Raw genomic sequence first — 19,711 nt, 5'->3', positions numbered from 1 at the left:
GACTACAGGGACCAGAAGGCTCTACACCGCAGGCCATCGCGGCATCCACCAGAGGGCAATCACTGTGAAAAATAACGAGCAATAAGCTGGTCCTGGTAGTTGAGTGCAGCCCGCAGATGCTTGAAGCTCCTCCTCTGAAGAAGGCCAAAGGTTGGCTGAAATGCATTAGGACAGCGGAGCTTACAAACGGAGAAAATAAAATCTTCAAACTTACCGCGATGTGTGCGGCTCCTTCCTTTCCCTAGGGAGAGACTCTTGGAATATAATTAGCGGCTTGGTCCCGCTGCAGAGCAATGCACCACCACTTTAAGTGTACCACAACTGCCCAAAAACGGACTTTCATCTAACTTTGCCGCAAGGTATAAGGGCAGTGGCATCCACCAGGGACCGACCCCTGGTTTGGATCCCAGCACGCATAAAAATGGCCTGCGAGGGAATCGCGGAACCAACTTTCTGATGAAAGTGTGCAAGCATCGCCCACTGGAGGGAAATAACCGTGAGGCTGAAATTGGACTACAGGGACCAGAAGGCTCTACACCGCAGGCCATCGCGGCATCCACCAGAGGGCAATCACTGTGAAAAATAACGAGCAATAAGCTGGTCCTGGTAGTTGAGTGCACAAGTATACATACTGAAATGTAGAATGTAATACTTTGCTCTTAGAGAGAAAGTATTTATTCTAATACAATACCAATGTGCACATACGCAAATATACTGTGCAAAGTGCAAAGTTTGCAAAATTCGGAATTACTAATCCAATACTAAAGTGTGGGTGCATATATATATATATAATGTCTTAAATATGCATTTCTATAAAAGATGTAGTCACCAATATTGTGCAAACAATGCTAATATTGTGTGCAAAACAACGCCATACAGTACAACTCTAACTCTCTAAAGTGCAATGGCTATAATGATGTCTACATACGCAAATATACAGTACATAAAACCTGACTACAGTAGTCTTGCTAATATCAGGTCGACTAATGGGAGATACAAAATTTAATGTAAGGATACGCCATAAGACTAGAACTCAATACACAAAAGAAGATATAAAAATGTGTAAAAAGGTGTACAATATCCATATTAAAAACGAGCCTATAATCTGCTTGCTGTGTTCTAAACTATAGCTGTATAAATATTCAGGTTTCATTTAAGTATTCTAATACTGCGGGTAGATTGAAAAAACTCAAACACTGGGGATTAGAAAAAATTGCATAAATCCTCACCTGTGTTAAGCCCCATCGGGGTTTAGTGTCAAGTAACATGATACATTTAGATTCTAACTGCCTGAAGGCTTTCTCATGATTACCCCCTCTACTGGGTATCGGGACTGCATCGATGACCAAATATTCTATGCAATTTAGATCATTATTATGGACAGCTTTAAAATGTTGGACTACCGGATATGTAGGGTCCGAGTTGACAATAGCACGTAAATGCTGCAGGATGCGGACATATACCTGCAGCTTAGTGCTCCCTACATAGAGCAACTCAAACTTGCACTTAAGTACATACACAGCGTGATCTGTTCCGCAAGTGTAATGATCTGATAGGTCGAGTTTGTCCTGAGCAAAAACAGTGGTGTATGTGGTGGTGTTAACCCCAAACTTACATGCCATGCATGTTTTACACTTAAAAAAACCTTTCCTGGGAGTAAGCCAACTGCTAGTTTTTTCAGTTTCCGGGCTAGTTCTAACCAAATCATTTCTCATAGAGAAAGCCTTGCAGAACACAAACGTACGTTTAGCAGGAAGTACATGTTTAAGGGTACCATCGGTGAGGATAATGGGCCAACGTTAGTTAATGATGGCCTTTATCTTGGTTATTATTGCTAATGTTGTAAACAAATTGTTTAACCTGTGTGATACTCCCCCTCTAGATAACAAACACATCGTTGATGTATCTCCACCACTAAACAATATGCTCAGACCATTCCTCTTTGTGGGTTTCCATGAGGACATGTTCCTCCCACCAACCAACATGCAACCATGAATAGCTGGGGGAGAAACACGCCCCCATGGCGGCGCCCCTTAAGTGTTGAAACACTTTTTTGTCAAATAAAAATAAGTTGTCATGTAGACACCAGTATATCATATCTAAAATCATCTGATTATGTTCATACATTTCAATAGATTTTTAATCCATCGGTGTGAGATATACTGGTATAGAGGGCAATTATGTCCATGGTCAAAAACAAATAGTCATAGCCCCATGTCTGACTATCCAGTTTCTGTAAAAAATCTGTGGTGTCACAAATGTAGGTTGGAAGGCTAGTCACAAACTATATATATATATATATATATATATATACATATATATATATGTATATATATATATATATATATATATATAAGCGATTTTCGCTTTTTTCAATGCCATGATTTCCATAAATTGCTATTGCCTACATTTTTAAACATTTCTGTCCCATCTCTATTGGGCAGTCAAAAATGTGGTGAGAGGCGACAGGCTACCAGATTCTGTAAATTTGATTTTATTCATGTCCGCCATCTTGAAATACCAGAATTAACAGAGTTCTCTAAGTGAGTGTGTCTGCATACTTGTGAATTCCATTAAAGAAATGTCTGTCACTAAGTAGAAACAAGCTGCATAACACCAATATATTGGACGTCATTTGAATTTGTGTATTGTTATGAATTCAGTTCTATATTTTATTGGGGTGAATTGTAAATATTTTGTTGATGATATAAATGTATTTTTAATTCAAGCATGTGAATAAAAAAATTCTGTTTATTTTAAATAATTGTTTTACATGAAAAGTAGTTTTTTAATATTTATTAATGATGTCATTATTTTGGGGAAATTATCGTAGTGGAAATTTTGTGAATCTATATTTTTGACATATTACATGTTTTATCAGTTAAGTATTTTGGTTAACAATATTTATTTATTTATTTATTTTTCAATGTTGTATGCATCAATATTATTTCAGTGATCTACAGGCGAGGTAAACAAAAGTGGAAATTCACGTGCCAAACTAACAGCTGTTGATTTTGTCTCTACAAGAAGGAATCACAGACCCATGTAATCTGCTGCTGTCATAACGAACCATCCTTTTATTCTCAAGTTTTAGAAAATGTAGAATCAGATCTTGCTATTTAGCAAAAAAGTAATATTTTAATTCGACAAATATGGAACTTGTCAGCAGCTTTGCAGCATTTAACTTCCTGCTTTATCGAGCAAACAAATAGTTCCCTGACAATAAAGAACTTGGGAAAACTAATTATAGTGTATTTTGAATAAATATATAGTTAAAAGAAGTGATATGTTAAAAGCGACTCTGCTCTTCTTTAAAAGCTTCTACCTTGTATTTGAATTTGTGTATGTGGTTTGTAATAACTATACAATAAATAATTCATTCATTCACACACATTAGCAGTGCCAAAAGTGGTTAATAACATACATTTTGTAAAGCAAGACCACTTGGCTTTGCAACAGCTTGTTGTCTGATTGGTGGTTGTGCACCCCAAATTGTCCTGTGTTTGTACTGCAAACCCACTTTCTTATGAATGATTGGTGCACCTGCCACCCCACCTATGTTGTGATTATACAGCAGCATCCCTTTGACTTGATTGTTAGCACTGCATCCTAAACTGTTTTGTGAGTGAACTGAAAATATTTTTTTTTTTTTTAGGGATAGGTCCCTCTGTGCCCCAAACTGATAGTGATTCAGTTGTTGCAGCTCCCACTTTTATTTCATTGTTACCTCATCACCCCAACCTTTGATGCTTATCCTATATCTAACCTTTGATCTCAGTGATACATATCCCTGCATCCCCAGTTCCATGTGCATATATTGTGCCTTTCCTTTCATTTGCGTTATATGTGCCTTTGCAGCCCAGGAATGTATTTACATGACACTGCCCATACCCTTCTTCGATCCAAATGATTTGCATTTAAAGACTCTAACTTTGTAAATTTAGTTTATCCAGTATTGGGGTATCTTTCATAGATTCACATGCCTGAATCATTCCCCGTCGCCGAGGCGGGAGTCTCGGTAGATAAAAAAGTAGTGCCAAAAAATAATTAGTAGTAGTAGTAGTAGTAGGCCCAAAGAAAAAAGGCCCTAAGGCCTATCTCTTAGAAGCCTATCTACCTTGTTATGTAAAATAACCCAAGAATTGGTAGCAACCAATCAGACATCAGCACCCTTCTAGAACCCTCTCAGCAGAGCCAGCTCTCCTCAGATTTTCACCGCACGTCGTGTGGAAGGGAGTCTCCCTGAGTGCCTACTCAGTTTCTTCTTTTCTTCAGTCATGTCTGACAAAAAAGCTTTGTTTAGACCCTGCAGGACCTGTGATAAGAAGAGGGTCCATGTAGACGACCAGCATGAGGAGTGTATTTATTGTCTACATCCTAAGCATGTTGCTAAGGACTGTAGAATTTGCCGGACTTTCCCTCCTAAGACCTTAAGGGACAGAGAGGCAAGAGTTTTGTTATGGTTAAAATCTTCCTCGGCTGAGGAGGATGACAGGGCCTCGACATCTAGCAAGAGAGCTAGATCAATTGATAGTTCTTCCAGTGAAGGGAGAAAACATCATAAGGCCTCTCATGTAACTTCTGACCACTCACAGAAGTCACAAGACTCTGACAGATCCAAGAGGTCTTCAACTACAAAAACCGTGAGTAAATCTCAGGTTAAAACTTTGTCAGTGGGATCATCTTATACTATCTCTGTGACTTCTGCGGCTCCTCTGTTGACGGCTACAGTCTCCACTACTTCGATATCGTCACCTATCATGTCTCCTAGGGCGTCTAAGACTCCGTCGACAATTGCGTCGACGTCGAGCTTAAAGGAAGTTCTGTCAGCATCGTCGATGACAACATCGACGACGAAAACCCCGTCGACGACAACCCCGTCGACGACGAAAATCACGTCGACGACGACGAAGACCCCGTCGACGACGAAGACCTCGTCGACGGCGAAGACCTCGTCGACGGCGAAGACCTCGTCGACGGCGAAGACCCCGTCGACGGCGAAGACCCCGTCGACGGCGAAGACCCCGTCGACGGCGAAGACCCCGTCGACGACGAAGACCCCGTCGACGACGACTATTTCGTCGACGATGACGATCCCGTCGACGGCGACTATTTCGTCGACGATGACGATCCCGTCGACGGCGAAGACCCCGTCGACGACGACGACAATTCCGTCGACGGCTAAGACCTCGTCGACGATGACGATCCAGTCGACGGCGAAGACCCCGTCGACGACGATGACAATCCCGTCGACGCCTCAAAAGACAGCAAGTCCGTCTATGAGGGGAAGCCCGTCGACGAGAGGTTTCCTTAGAGCGATTCCAACTACCCATGTTACGCCTATTGCGTACACGCATATTCAGCTAAAAACTTTTCATAAACAGGATTACAGCAATATTTCTCCTTTGCTGCCTTCGCATATCCTGGACTCATATACGGAAGGGGATGATTATGAAGAGGAGGATGATGAGGGTCCTTTCGGGATAGCTAGGCACCCCTCGGAGTTGCATATTAAGTGTCAGGAGATGGATGAGGAGGATGACTACCATGAGCATGCTTACCAGGAAGGCCTTGCTGCACCAGTTTACAGGCATCCCTCAAGGGATTGGGATCGTAGAGAATCAAGTCATCTCCCGCCTACACTGATTCAGGACCTTCAGGCCATGCTGGCGGATTACCGCCAACGCTTTCCTCCACAACAACCTCTTCCTAATATACAACCGACGGAAGAGTCGCACACGGACATGCCGAATTCGCCGATTCACCCTGCTGGTTCGGGTACACAATCACACCATGATACCATTTCCACTGATGAGGAAGATATCGAAGAGGGTGAAGTACCGGATAAAGACACCAATCTGGATCCTTGGGATGATTACATTATTCCCATGCCTTCTCCACCTATTCCACAACCATCGGATTCTCCTCCAGAGGATATAGGTGGCTTTCACAATTTAATGCAGCGTGCAGCAGTCAGGTTTCAATTACCAGTCACTGTGGAGCATACGGATTGTTTCCTCCATGACTTTAAAGAGGAGCAAAGGAAAATTACCAGAGCAATTCCCATCATCGATTTTATTTGGAATGAGGGGTTAAAGATTATGAAAACACCTGCTTCTGTACCTGCTGTCCTCCCTCGTATTGATAAGAAATATCGTGCTCCTCCAGAGACGCCCTCCTGTCTCATCGGTCATCCCCGACCAGATTCCGTTATATCACAGGCTGCTCAACAAAAGTCCAAAAATCCGGCTATGCCGATATCGACGCCGCCGGATAGAGAAGGGCGAAGATTGGATCTGATCGGCAAGAAGTTCTCTACGATGGCGGCAACTTCTATCAAAGCTGCAAACTCCTTGGCCATTCTTGGTCGCTATGACCGCCAGATGTGGTCAGAATTCTCTGAATTTATAGACCTCATTCCTGAGGATCGTCAACAAGAGGCAAGGAAGATACTTCAAGAGGGAGAACGAGCCGCATCAGAGATCATAGACTGTGCTCTTGATATTGCAAATACCAACTTTAGGCAGCTTGCAGGGGCTGCAGTTCTTAGGCGTCAAGGAGGGCTTAAAGCAACATCTTTTAGGCCAGAGGTTCAAGCCAAGATCATTGATATGGCCTATGATGGAGAATCCTTGTTTGGGAAACATATAGACGAGGCCCTCCTAGCAATCAAGACTGATACGGATACAGCTAAGTCACTAGCTGCTCTCCAATACAAACGGGGATCTTTCCGTGGTGCAAGAGGTCGAGGCTTTGTTTCAAGGGGAAATTATCAAAGTCAGCAAAATAGACAATATCAGTCTCAATATAGACAGCCTTATGGACGATCATCTTACAGGCAATCTTCCTCGAATAGTTTCTCTCGTCAGGGAGGAAGAAGGCGATCGAACAATCAGGGTCGCGACGCCAACAAGAAGCAATGAGCTACGCTGGACGCCAGTCATCCCTCCTTCCCTCCCAGTAGGAGCAAAGATAACAGCTTTTGCACACAATTGGGAGGAGATCACCTCGGATCGTTGGGTCATCGACTTAGTCAGAAACGGTCACACCCTGGAGTTCTCAAAACAACCCCCTACTGCCCCGCCCAGGGGTCCCCCTCCCCCTCGTCTTCACTTATTGTTCAAAGAAGCTTTAATAATGCTCCGCAAGAACGCAATAGAGAAAGTTCCTTCGCCCCAGAAGGGAACCGGGTTCTATTCTCGATTTTTCCTCATAAAGAAAAAGTCAGGGGAGTGGCGCCCGATTCTGGATCTCCGCAAGCTCAACAAATTTCTAAAGAAGCAGAGTTTTCGGATGGTTACACTGGCCGAAGTGTTGAGCTGCCTAAACAAGGGGGATTTTATGGCTTCTCTGGACATGGAGGACGCGTACTTCCACATTCCTATCCTTCCCAAGCATCGCAAGTACCTGCGATTTGTAGTGGCTGGCGTCCACTATCAGTTCAAAGTCCTTCCGTTCGGGCTGAAATCTGCTCCAAGAATTTTTACAAAGTGTCTTGCACCAGTAGCAGCGACTCTAAGGTCACAGGGAATACAGGTATTTCCGTACCTGGACGACTGGCTGCTCAAAGGCCCTTCGAAGCAGACTACCGTAGAGGCAGTTTCAGCATGCCTAAGTCTATTCTCAAACTTAGGCCTCACTCTCAACAACAGCAAATCTCAACTGCTCCCTCTACAAAGAATTCAGTTTCTGGGAGCAATGCTGGACACCAAACAATGCAAGGCATTCTTGTCAGAGGAACGTCAACTTCGTTTACAAAAGCTAGCACTTTCAATCGCAAGAAGAAAGTCAGTTTCTGTCCGGAGGTTTGCGTCTCTGCTGGGGATGTGTTCATCAACTATAAATCTTGTACCTTTAGCAAGGCTCCGAATGAGACCTCTGCAGGAACAGTTACATCTACAATGGAAACAGGCCTTGGGGTCGTTCAACGACTCCATCAGGATAACACCTCACATGAGAGTCTCTCTGCATTGGTGGTCACGGATGGAAAACCTGACTTTGGGCCTTTCTTTTCTAACATCTCCTCCAGAATTCGTGGTAACAACAGACGCCTCCATGGAGGGGTGGGGAGGACATCTCCAAGATCTACAGATTCAGGGACGATGGTCCCAGGAATACCGCCAACAACATATCAACAGACTGGAGCTTCGCGCCATTTTTCTCACTCTGCAGGCATTCCTCCCGAGGATTGCAGGGGCCTCAGTGCTGGTCCGAACGGACAACACTACCAGCATGTATTACATCAACAAACAGGGAGGAACGAGGTCACTGTCCCTGTCGCAGGAAGCTCAGGAACTATGGGAATGGCTTACAACACACAAGATATCCTTACGAGCGGAGCACGTCAGGGGCCTTCACAACACGTTGGCCGACAACCTAAGCAGATCCCTGGCAGGCTGTCACGAATGGGAAATAGAGCAGAAGCAACTAGACGAAATTTTTCAGTCATGGGGCAAACCGGCACTAGATTTGTTTGCTACAAGGGAAAACAAGAAATGCCGCTATTACGCAAGCAGATTCCCTCAACAGGGATCAAGAGGAAATGCCCTGTCCATGAGATGGTCAGGGCTTTGTGCGTACGCTTTTCCCCCGATACCACTAATTGCGAAAGTGATCCGCAAAGTGAAGATGGAGCATTGCCGCCTCATCCTGATTGCACCCCGTTGGCCAAGGCAATATTGGTTCCAGGAGCTGCTTCTTCTAGCTCACAGCTCCATCCGTCTAATACCAACAATGACGATGTTGACAAGGGAAAGGGGTCAAATACTCCATCCAGATCCACAGTCGCTGCACTTGCACGCATGGCTCCTGATTTCCTAGAATACAAAGATCTAACCATTTCACAGGAATGCCGTGAGATTCTATCTAAGTCACGCGCACAAAGTACTTTAAAAACTTATCGTTTGAAGTGGAAACGATTTTGTCATTGGTGCGAGGGGAAGGATGTCCATCCTTTACAAGCTCCAGTAGAGCAAATCCTTCCTTATTTGTTATCCCTAGCCAAATCGGGACTTGCATTCTCTTCAATTAAAGTTCATCTTGCGGCTCTATCAAGATTCAGGAAGAGTACCTCTAAGCCTTCGCTCTGTTCCTCTTCATTAATAAAACAATTTATGAAGGGGCTATTCCGCGTCTTTCCACCAATTCGAGCACCTCCCCCAGAGTGGGAGTTGAACACAGTTCTAGCTCAATTGATGAAAAGGCCTTTTGAACCTATCCACAAGGCTGAGCTAAAATTTTTAACATGGAAGGTAGCTATTCTTTTGGCTCTTACATCGGCTCGAAGAGTCAGTGAGATTCAAGCGTTCACCATCTCAGAACCCTTTTTGCAGTTCTCCAAAGACTTTGTTACTCTCAGGACAAATCCACGATTCATCCCTAAAGTTCCGACTCAGTTCCACTTAAATGAGCCAGTGAAACTAAAGGTTTTCTTCCCAAATCCAGCCACTCCAGCTGAGCGAGCGTTGCATTCACTGGATATAAAACGCTGTCTGAAATTTTACTTGCAAAGGACGAAGGACATCAGGCGGTCCAATCAATTGCTTGTAGCTTATGGTCAAGCTACACTTGGGTCTGCTGTGACTAAAGCGACTATAGCCAGATGGTTAGCTTCTACAATTCATTTTTGTCATGATAAAGCCAATAGACCATTACAAAGAAAGGTCAAGGCACATTCTACTAGAACTATGGCAGCATCTACTGCATTGTTCGCAGGAGTATCCTTGGAGAATATTTGTCGTGCTGCAACGTGGAGGAATGTTCACACATTCACGAAGCACTACTGTCTGCAATCTACTCTGCAGGAGGATACAGCGGTAGGACAAGCCGTCCTTCAGCATCTGTTAAACTAAGGTCAGATATTTATATATGTTTCTTCAATTTACTGTTTATAATTGCTATATTTTAAGCTACATTGTCTTTTCTTTATGTAAGATAGATGTTTGAATTTTAACAGAAAACATCTTATGCCTTCTACTTATCAAGTTGCGGGTGTAATTGGGAGTGTATCAGCAATAGTCTCCCACCATCCACAAACGACTGTATGCTTGGCATACTGCTTGCTACTCTGATTCAGGCATGTGAATCTATGAAAGATACCCCAATACTGGATAAGAAAACAAGTTACTTACCTGTAACTACAGTTATCCAGTATTGGTATCTTTCATAGATTCACATGCACCCACCCTCCTCCCCGCAGAGTCAGTTCTCTATGTTTGGGATATAAGCTTCCCACTCGTGCTAGGAAAATCTGAGGAGAGCTGGCTCTGCTGAGAGGGTTCTAGAAGGGTGCTGATGTCTGATTGGTTGCTACCAATTCTTGGGTTATTTTACATAACAAGGTAGATAGGCTTCTAAGAGATAGGCCTTAGGGCCTTTTTTCTTTGGGCCTACTACTACTACTACTACTAATTATTTTTTGGCACTACTTTTTTATCTACCGAGACTCCCGCCTCGGCGACGGGGAATGATTCAGGCATGTGAATCTATGAAAGATACCAATACTGGATAACTGTAGTTACAGGTAAGTAACTTGTTTTCTTCTCTATAATTTAACTATCCTTTCACTAAACCATGTTTTAATCAGTCACTATATCCATCTTCCTTGTATCCATATTACTTGCAGTTGCAGGCCTTTATCGATATACTGCTTCCCTAGATATATTAGGCCCCTCATCCCGCACTCATCTACTCCTCCATTCCCACTTATATGTTTTCCAGGCAAATCTTCCACTACCTACCTCATCTAGCCCCTTCAAATAAACATGAAACATTCTACAGTGCTAAAACCCTGAGCTCTTACCCATTTAATTTGCTCTGTCAGCATGCAACAAGATACCTTATGTAAAAGGCCACTTTCATTCTGACCTCTCTACTACACTTTACAGACAACTAGAGCCATGGGTTGACATGAAAGACTTAAGCTCATTATCATCACTCAAACATATCCTGCCACATTCTCCAGCTAGGCAATCATATTGGCAGAGGGATAGACCTCCTAAACTACAAACCATATATGACTACGCCTACCTAAATTCAAGACTCTCCTCTCTGATCCTTTGAGTACTGCTTTACACTTTCATCATACCATTCAAAATCTTCTTGCATCTCATCATGGGCAACTTATTCCTTCTCCATAAATCAGGTTTACTCAGAGATTGAGGCTATTGGTCTGCTGGCTATCCTGAAGCAGTTTCATGGCCATGCTCCATTAATCGGATGTAATATTCACTGAAAGGATTTTCATGGATTGTGCTCCTCAATTAAGGATAGATACAATTTCCTGTGGGACTCGATCTGTCCAGCAGTTTTTAGAATGTCTTTACTCTGGTTCTGCTTGTTCTCATTTTAATGATTTAAATAGGTTGTCATGTGAGTAGTTATGTCTGGAGAACTATTGCTGAGGAGTACTGCTGATAGGACATCTGCTTTGTAGTTTTTAGATATCCCTTCTGCTTAACTGAGTGCTGACTTCCTGCTTGATATTTGCAGTTTGCATTAGACACTCTTCAGTCCCTCCATTTAAGTCCTTAGAGTCTATACTGGCTTTCCTTACATCGGCAAAGACATTAAGCGAGAGGGTTCTGATTTGATGGACTATTTTGAAAATTTGCGTCATTGACTTCTAGTACTGATCCCTATTTTAGACCCAAAGAAATGCTCTCAATTCATTGCTCCCATCATATTATTGGCGCATTCCTTTTCTCCTAATGTGACAGAGCCCCCCTGCAATTTTGTAGATGTATATAGGGTGTTGATGATGTATTGTATGAGTTCTGTCAAGTTTGCCATTCTTTGAAATTGTTCAGCTTTCCGCCCATTACTTGTTTTTTTTTTTTGCAATTGTTGCCCTAAGTGGGACGGGTATGCCCAGATGTACTCACCGTGCCACCAGAGTCAAGCTATCCTGACTGATATAGTTGATACCCCGAAACCGGTCCTAGTAGGCTTGCTTTCAGTCCAGGGAAAACATGGCCTGCCAGTTCGGGCTGGACTGTTCCCATTGGGAGCAGGGTCAAGACTGGTTTGCATATGGCTGGGTCGAAACTGGAATGGCGTGAGTAAAAGAATGATGGATTTAGGGCCAGATCTCTGTACTGGGGGTGAGTGACATTTTGACCTAGGACCTTTTCTTCATCATTTTTGGGGCACCCTAGACAATGTTTACTATTACTTTTAAGCATTGAATTTATGTTTCCTAAAACACTGCCTAAATCATGAGTTTGCAGAGGAACATTTTAGTTGTATTGTTTCAATGGTACAAAAGCTCATGTTTAGCTGATCATGTAAATATTTTTACAGGTATGAGGAAATTAGAAAAGAAGATATTGGAAAAAGCTGGATATGTGCAGAGTGTCAACTCTGCTGTTATTCCTGTGGTTGTGACTCTGGCGACTGTCTTGACCTTTGTTGTTCACACTCTTCTGAAGCAAGAATTAACTCCATCCACTGTAAGAATTTCTTTAAATTTCTTCTTCTATTAATACAGTAATTGAGTGCATTGGCTAATCTAGTGCTCCCAGTTTTTTTTCACACTTCATAAGGTCTGATATATTTCAAGATAAGTAACTGTGAGCAAAAAAGTTAGAACTTGTGAAAAATTATTACAATATCTGAATATATCACAACATATCCTTTCCAAATGTGTATATTTTTGATCTGCAGCAGGTTCAGATAAATGCTTAAAAATGTGACTCTCCTCTGTTAGAAAAGTGTTTCATCATCCTTGGTTATACAATGAGTTATGGCATGGGTCAATTCAAAGGGCACATGGTTCACTTTAACATCCTTCAATGGATGACAATGTTAAGCATGTTTTAGTCCTTTCATTTCATTTCTCAGGCCTTGTCATCACACAGATGGAATGTGGGATAAATCATCACCCTTCTGCTTTCACTGGAATCCGCTGAAATGGTCATTTAAGCTAACTGTGTCTTGATTAACGTACACACAACCCAGTCAAAAGCATGCAAATATCTTATTGTTTCAGGCTTCTTTGGGTCCTTTGGTGTGTGCCACAATTCCCCACTTATTTTGGTAATTTGCCCATGGATGCCCCTTTTTGACAGTATAGCAAATATAACAGGCTTACAGAATTTTAAAAGGAGCCTGGGTAAATACATGTATTAGGAAGAATGATTATTCTTTTTTGAATGGATGCACATGGTAATGGGAATAGGTTACAATGTTTTGGTCAAGCAACTGGAGAAAGAGACACAGCCAATAAATTTGAGTAGATTTACTAGAGTAAAGCAAAAATATAAACATTATAATGGTGTGTGATGTGAATGTTGCAGTACTCTGTTCAAAAGGATAAAAAAACATGATTATCTTAGCTCCAGCAATTATTCGAAAATAATGAATTCAATATAATGAAATGCATTTCTTAAGTATAGAGACCTGTTTGGAGCCAAGTTTATCAAACAAGGAAGTACGCTTTACTCATATGCTCTATTCTGAGATTTTATTGTGCAGCCTAATATTTGCTCTATTGAAGTGAGGCATTTGACAGTAACTGTGCTACCTTCATTTTGAAGTCTCATAAGTGTATCATGAAAGCTACAAACAATATCAGCTCTATCCAACTTAGGTCTTGTGAGCCCAGATCCATGTCAGATTTTCAGGAATGCCACAAACTATGGGCCTGATTTAGAGTTCGGTGAAACACATTACACCATCACAAATGTGACTGATTTCCTATCTGTCATGTTTGTGACTGAGTAATCAGTCCGCTGAACTCTAAATCAGGCCCTTTAAAATCAATTTCTATTTAGGTTCACTCCATGTAGATATATGTTATATGTATGTTGTGGAAATCTGGCATGCATCTGTCCCGCTTTTTTAACCAACCCTGATCTATAAATTGAAATGTTCATATTTGTTGATTTTGCTAAATCTATTAACTGTCATGAATGAATTCCCCTTAAAATCACAGTTGATGAATGTCGTCATTGGAATCTTCTTATAGTTGATGAATAGCCTAATGCTTTAATTGTATTTAGTGTATTAAGTTAGTAGGGACATTTATACCCCAGTGGGTGGTTTACCCGGATCACTGAGGAGACCCTTTGTGCCCCCCCCCCCCAGTGTATTGTATGCCCTGTCAGGAATTAACTGCTGCATTGGTGATTGCTTCTGCATGTTACTGTCTCCAGCTCTACATTTTTTATTATTTTTAGTTCTCCGATACAAACCTCAGAAGCAGGGGTTCAGCCGGATAAACAAAATAAAATGGCCCTGATGCCTGAGTGTTTATTCTTTGCACTTATGGGCTATTGTTAATTTTGCCTGTCTGGATCAGCCAAGCTTATCAAGGCGAAGTCAAGCAGTAGATATCTCTTGCAGGACGCCTATTCCAAAACTAGTGGGCCTTACAGTCCTACAGAGGTTGATGGCCAGTGGTCAGTGGGCTTCCATCATGGATTGACTGCCTGCTACACTAACGGAGGCTCTACCAGGGGTTAATCAGTGGTGCCCCCACCTCTAAGTGGGGCAGGGAACCATGAGATTGTCGGAAGTGGCACACCACCAATTTAGAATTGGCTATAGGCCCTTGTGAGATATTAAGAGCTTTCTGGAGACCATTATCATTAGTATCACATGTAATAATGTTATTGGCAAAGTATATGGGGGATACAAGTTCTATAGGTGGGAACAAATTACAATTTACCTCGCCACCATTTAAATAAACTCTTCAGATAGCGTTTGAAAAGTCCAATCACACGAGTGGAGTGCACTATTAGTTTTTAGGCTTTTTTTTTGGTTTGACTATTGCCTATTTGCCACGATACATGTTACTCATATATAGAGCCCACCTTTGATGCAGACCCAAAGTAAAAGCTTACTTCAAGAATTACATTGATCATTGTTGACAGGTTGACTAAGAAAACATAGAATCTTAGCATCCATTTTCATAGTCCACCATCTTATGGTAGTCTTTGAATTAGTGTCAGCCCAATTACTGAAGTAAAATAAATCTTTGCTGGAGGACAAGGCATAGCCAGGAAAAGATAGTATGAGGAGTCTTGTGAATACGTAAAAGCAAGGCTGTTGCCCAAGAAGGAGGACATGGCAGGATAAAATAACACCTTCACCTAATGGAATCAGAACTTCAGCTGGTCATTTGAGAAAAGCCCTGAGGAGAAAAATAGACAGACTATTTGTATGGATATTACCAGATCATTTACAGTCACTTAACTTAATCAATTTTCCTAGTCTACTATAACATCTAAATGTGAAGTTCCCTCACAAACTCCTAGAGTGTTACTTGTTAACCTTGAACTATAGGGTGATCATCAGGAGAAGTTAGCAAATCCTTCTGCAATCTCTGCATCAATGACCAAAGTACCTACATCATGCCTATTCTTCTACTCATGCTTACAGAGCCAAACCAATAACATGCCATGCTTTGTGCCCACCACACATAGACCTCTCTATTATACTCTAAGAAAGTACCCATGCTGCCACCTCAACAAGAGTGATAAGTCTATTTCTATTCATGCCAATTTGAATATTAGATTCTAGAGGGAGTAATGTCACATGTTGCTTTTCTGTGTCAGAAGCTTTTCTTCCAACCACTGAATAGTTGGTGAAAAAAAACTTTTTTTCCTGAAAATTGTATACATTGACCCCCTTCTTACGTACTGACTGGTAAGTAGAGGTGTGTGAAGATTTTGTGTAATTATGTAAATTTTCGAGAAAATTGCACAAAATTATGTAAAATGCTAATCCATCATTTAGTGCTTCATTTTAGTGCAAAATGTGTCCTTCTGTCAAATTTGAGGACTCGTTTCACATTGAAAAAAGCAGCACAGAAAAAACAAGTGCAGCGAATAGCAGCCACTAGCGTTCTTGTCGCTCACATTAGTCTCACGCTCCAGCCTTATAATTTTGTAGAAAATGACAGCATAATTACTCAATATGGTGTTATCGTGTAGTTTCGGAAATTTCACCTAGGAAACATAACATGAAATTCACAAAATGAAGCGCATTTTGGCGTTATAATTTAAATTTCACCCGGGATTACGTGTACGCTTCCCTGAATGTTACAGCTGATTACTCCAAACCTAAATTATTCTTAAATAAATTTTTTGTTGTTGTGACAAAGTGGGAAAATGCCTCATTATCTCTGCGGTTCCATATAATTACCCTCTATCCATCTTATAGACTAGCTGAATGGGAGAGGAAAGTTCTCATTAAGAGAGGGATTGAATTCTCTCTTGCCAAAATAACTGTGTCATGGCTTCACTGATACAACTTGGTTGGAACAAATACATAGTCTAGTATGGAGTACATACCATGTGCCACAGGATAAAAAGAATTTGTCAGGAGTCTGTATGAGCAGTCCGTTATACATCCACTGCCTCAAGGTCCATTACAAACGCCTCTTATGACAATCTTGCAACTACTCCTCCTGCTGATAATTTGGATCTATATTGGTCATGCTTAACAACAGCTTAAAACCCCTACTCTCTACTAAATCTGAGTCTGCTAGCTTCAGGACCATATCACTAATCCTTTCATGATCAAGGATAAAAGATAGAGAGGGAGATACAACAATATTAGCATAATGCTTTCACAATTTCAAGTACACAGAACAGCCGGAGAGCATGCTGAGAAAACATAACCATGTATTCCTGTTGCCTTAAATATTAATGCATCTTTTCACATGCACGTGCACTGATATATTACCTAATCAAATTAGAATATAATTTTTATATGGATCTAAAGTGTTCTTCAGCCTTAACATGCATGCTTCCTGTAGGTCTGGAAGTTATTGTATGTGAGCTAGTGCATCTGCATGTTTCCTGTAGTATTATGTAATTGCACTTCCAATACAGTCAAACAGAAGCATGACTTTAGAAAAATAGTGAATTCAGCATTATGTATCCTTCTCATCATTTCAAGGACATCTCAGATTATCTCCATCTGAAGATCTTGCCTCCTGCTCATTAAATAGTTACATTTCGGTAACAGTTTCTGCCACGTGTTTATGCTCTATGGACATGTATTGAAAGAAAAGTGTATAAGATTCTTCCGAATTTGCATGTATTTTAGCTTTAAATACTCCAACTGGCCTTTTAAGCGAGAGCTCTGGTCAACTAAAATGACAATTTTCGCCTGAATATTTGCTGTGCCACTTGCTTATTTGTTGCATTAGTAGACTTTTAGACCTTCTAACATGTTGTGTTTTATTATAACAACCTCATGGCATCTTCTCAAGTCTTTTTAACTGGAAATCAGATCAATTCATTCAGAAGAACTGTTTACTAGGGAGCCCGATGGAAGCTCTGTACATGCTAAGAATCTATAGCTCTTTCTATTGGCATTAGATGAAGAAGGAAACACACTGGAATGAGACAATTGGGTTTGGAACCACAGTATGATAAATTCTCCTCATTGAAAGGGCATAAACCATAACTGGTTCCTGAAATGGGTCAACCATGATTGCATGTTTCCTGGGGCACCCCATAGTCTAGTAAATGGGTTTCCCCTTACATGGCATTCATTCCCTATAGCCATTTTCAAAGGAGAGGAGCCAAGGCCAATTTCCAATGCCTGGCAATATTGCGCTTCGACAGTAGAAATCCTAAGCTAATAACGTATGGGCACCTCTAGGGAAAGCCACCTTCTCCATAATTCTTAAGAGTGCCAGTTTGAGGATCATGCCAATAGGGAGGTGGAGGAAAGCAGTTAACATACAAGATAATGCAGACTAGTATACCTGAATCATCCTACGACTACAAGTAACATGAAAATAGTTTGCCTTGGGACCTTGGCATCTGAAGCACTGTGGGAAAGGGACTTTACCCAATTTCCAGAGTCATGCTGATGTGACGTACACCCTGTGCATATGTTTGAATTGAATTAAGGGGAGTCTTGAAGAAATTGCTAATTGTCTAGCTGCCATTTTGCCTCTCACCTGTCGCTGTCTTTCAGGGTGCATGAGTCCGCCTCCCAGGGTCTAAATATATGCCAAAGTTTGTGTGCTTAAGAACACCAAACATGTTTTCTTAACCTAGAGATGAATGTCTTTTCAAAATTGACCAGTATAATCTCCTAGGCCCTGGGTGAGGTGTCTGCATGGGCAGTAAGAGCACCCACCTCAAGTTATGTCTAGTTACCCTTGAAGGCATGAAGCTGTTTTGGAGACAAAAATAGGGGTGCAGGAATCAACAGCCCAGTGCTTGCCCCGCCAAACCACTCCACTTCTTCTTAAAACTTACTTTTCATAGAATCCAAAGAATCCATGAATTTTCTCTTTTTTGCAAATTCTTTATTCAAAAACCCACAGCCAGCACAATTCCCCTTTCCTAAGGCTGTAAATAGCACACACTGCATCTAGGAATATAATAAAAATAATGCAATAACCATTACTCACACCCAAGGACATGGCGGGTGACGTGATGTGGTGGAAGAACGACATGGGTGGAGGGAGCGAGCAAGGACTGCCCAGGGAAGGCCATGTGGCTCTGGAATCGGCCCGCATCGGCCCCCACACAGTGGATATCAACTGACTATTGGCCCATGATAGCCGAGCCAGAGCAGAGCGGGGGCCACGCTGGTCCTGAGTGTGGCCTGTGAGGAGGAGGCCAGAGCCACAGCCAGAGACGCGGAATGAAGTCGGCATCTCTGAAGTCGGTGTGAAATCCGCCGGTTGGCGCAAGTAAGGCTAGTGCTGCAGTTACCTCCGTTTATTGCGGAAGCGGCCGGCATAGGCCAGTGCGGCTTGCACCATCAGAGTCCCACTTCTGCAACCTGTTTTACCGGCACTTATTCCCAATAATCATCCTGATTGCCTGGAGATCTGTTCCCCATGCTCGTTGCCTGATGCTCCATTACATAAATTCTTTTTTTAACATAATCCACATAGGAAAAATGGTATTCTAAAGCCGGGTCTGAGGTCTGAGTCGGTCCTTTTTTTTATTTTACGATTATGACCCTCCTGAGGCTGAAGTGAGCTTCAACTACTTGCCTCTGCAGTAGTTGTGCTGGGTGCCCGGGTGCCTGGGGAGGTTTTTAAGCCCCGGGCTTGTGAATAAGGGTGGTGCTTGGAGTAGGAATCTCCTACACAACAGCAAGTGCAAGATCCCCAACCTTCCAGTTATTGTGGTAAACAAACAGGGGTAACTAACCAACATCAAGGCCTATTATTATATTGCCATGCTCTCTGGGAAGTCAAGGGGGCACCATTAATTGCCCGGTGCAGGCAGAAGCGCTCTAATGTGCCAACACTTAATAAAGCTCCAAATGCGTCAACAGTGCCACGACAGCTCCAGTAGAACAAACCTTACTGCACCAGAGGCTATGGTCATCAGCCCAAAAAAATCATTGGGAAAAATGTAGATGAAATTTGGTTTCTTAAAGGACACTGTGCTTTCATAAAATAAAGACGCAAATGGTCTGCAAAGCCCACTACAACCACATTTGCCTGGTGCTTCTGAATTAGTATCCAGAGTATCGGTGGGATGTCCAGCGGTTGATACCCCTGTGGAATTAAAAACAAAACTGGTGGCCTTTCAGTGGGAGGACAGGGCTAAGAAAAAGCATTCAAGTTTTGGTCAAAAGGCGATCTCAGGTGTTAGATCCTTTTAATAGCAGACCTGAGTTCATCCAATCAGAGTTGGCTAAAGTTTTTGAGGCAGAAGTTCACAGCCCCAAAGGACCAGACCTTGCCATAAGCATTACGGAGCCTAATGAAGCATTGATCAAA

At 42.1% G+C, this 19,711-nt stretch overlaps 1 protein-coding gene across 3 annotated transcripts in view; it reads left to right on the top strand.

The window, feature by feature from the left end:
• Positions 1-19,711, top strand: part of ABCC12 (ATP binding cassette subfamily C member 12) — a 907,115-nt gene that overhangs the window by 288,996 nt on the left and 598,408 nt on the right. For all 3 annotated transcript variants that reach the window (XM_085640128.1, XM_085640130.1, XM_085640129.1), the window contains exon 9: positions 12,301-12,449. In XM_085640128.1, coding sequence (XP_085496254.1) covers positions 12,301-12,449 — 149 coding nt within the window. The remainder of the gene's footprint in view (positions 1-12,300; positions 12,450-19,711) is intronic.

The sequence above is a fragment of the Triturus cristatus genome, chromosome 12 (assembly GCF_964204655.1).
Source record: "Triturus cristatus chromosome 12, aTriCri1.1, whole genome shotgun sequence".
In the NCBI taxonomy this organism is placed as follows: domain Eukaryota; kingdom Metazoa; phylum Chordata; class Amphibia; order Caudata; family Salamandridae; genus Triturus; species Triturus cristatus.
The sequence above is the reverse complement of the archived record's forward strand: the minus strand, read 5'-3'. Positions and strand labels throughout refer to the sequence as shown.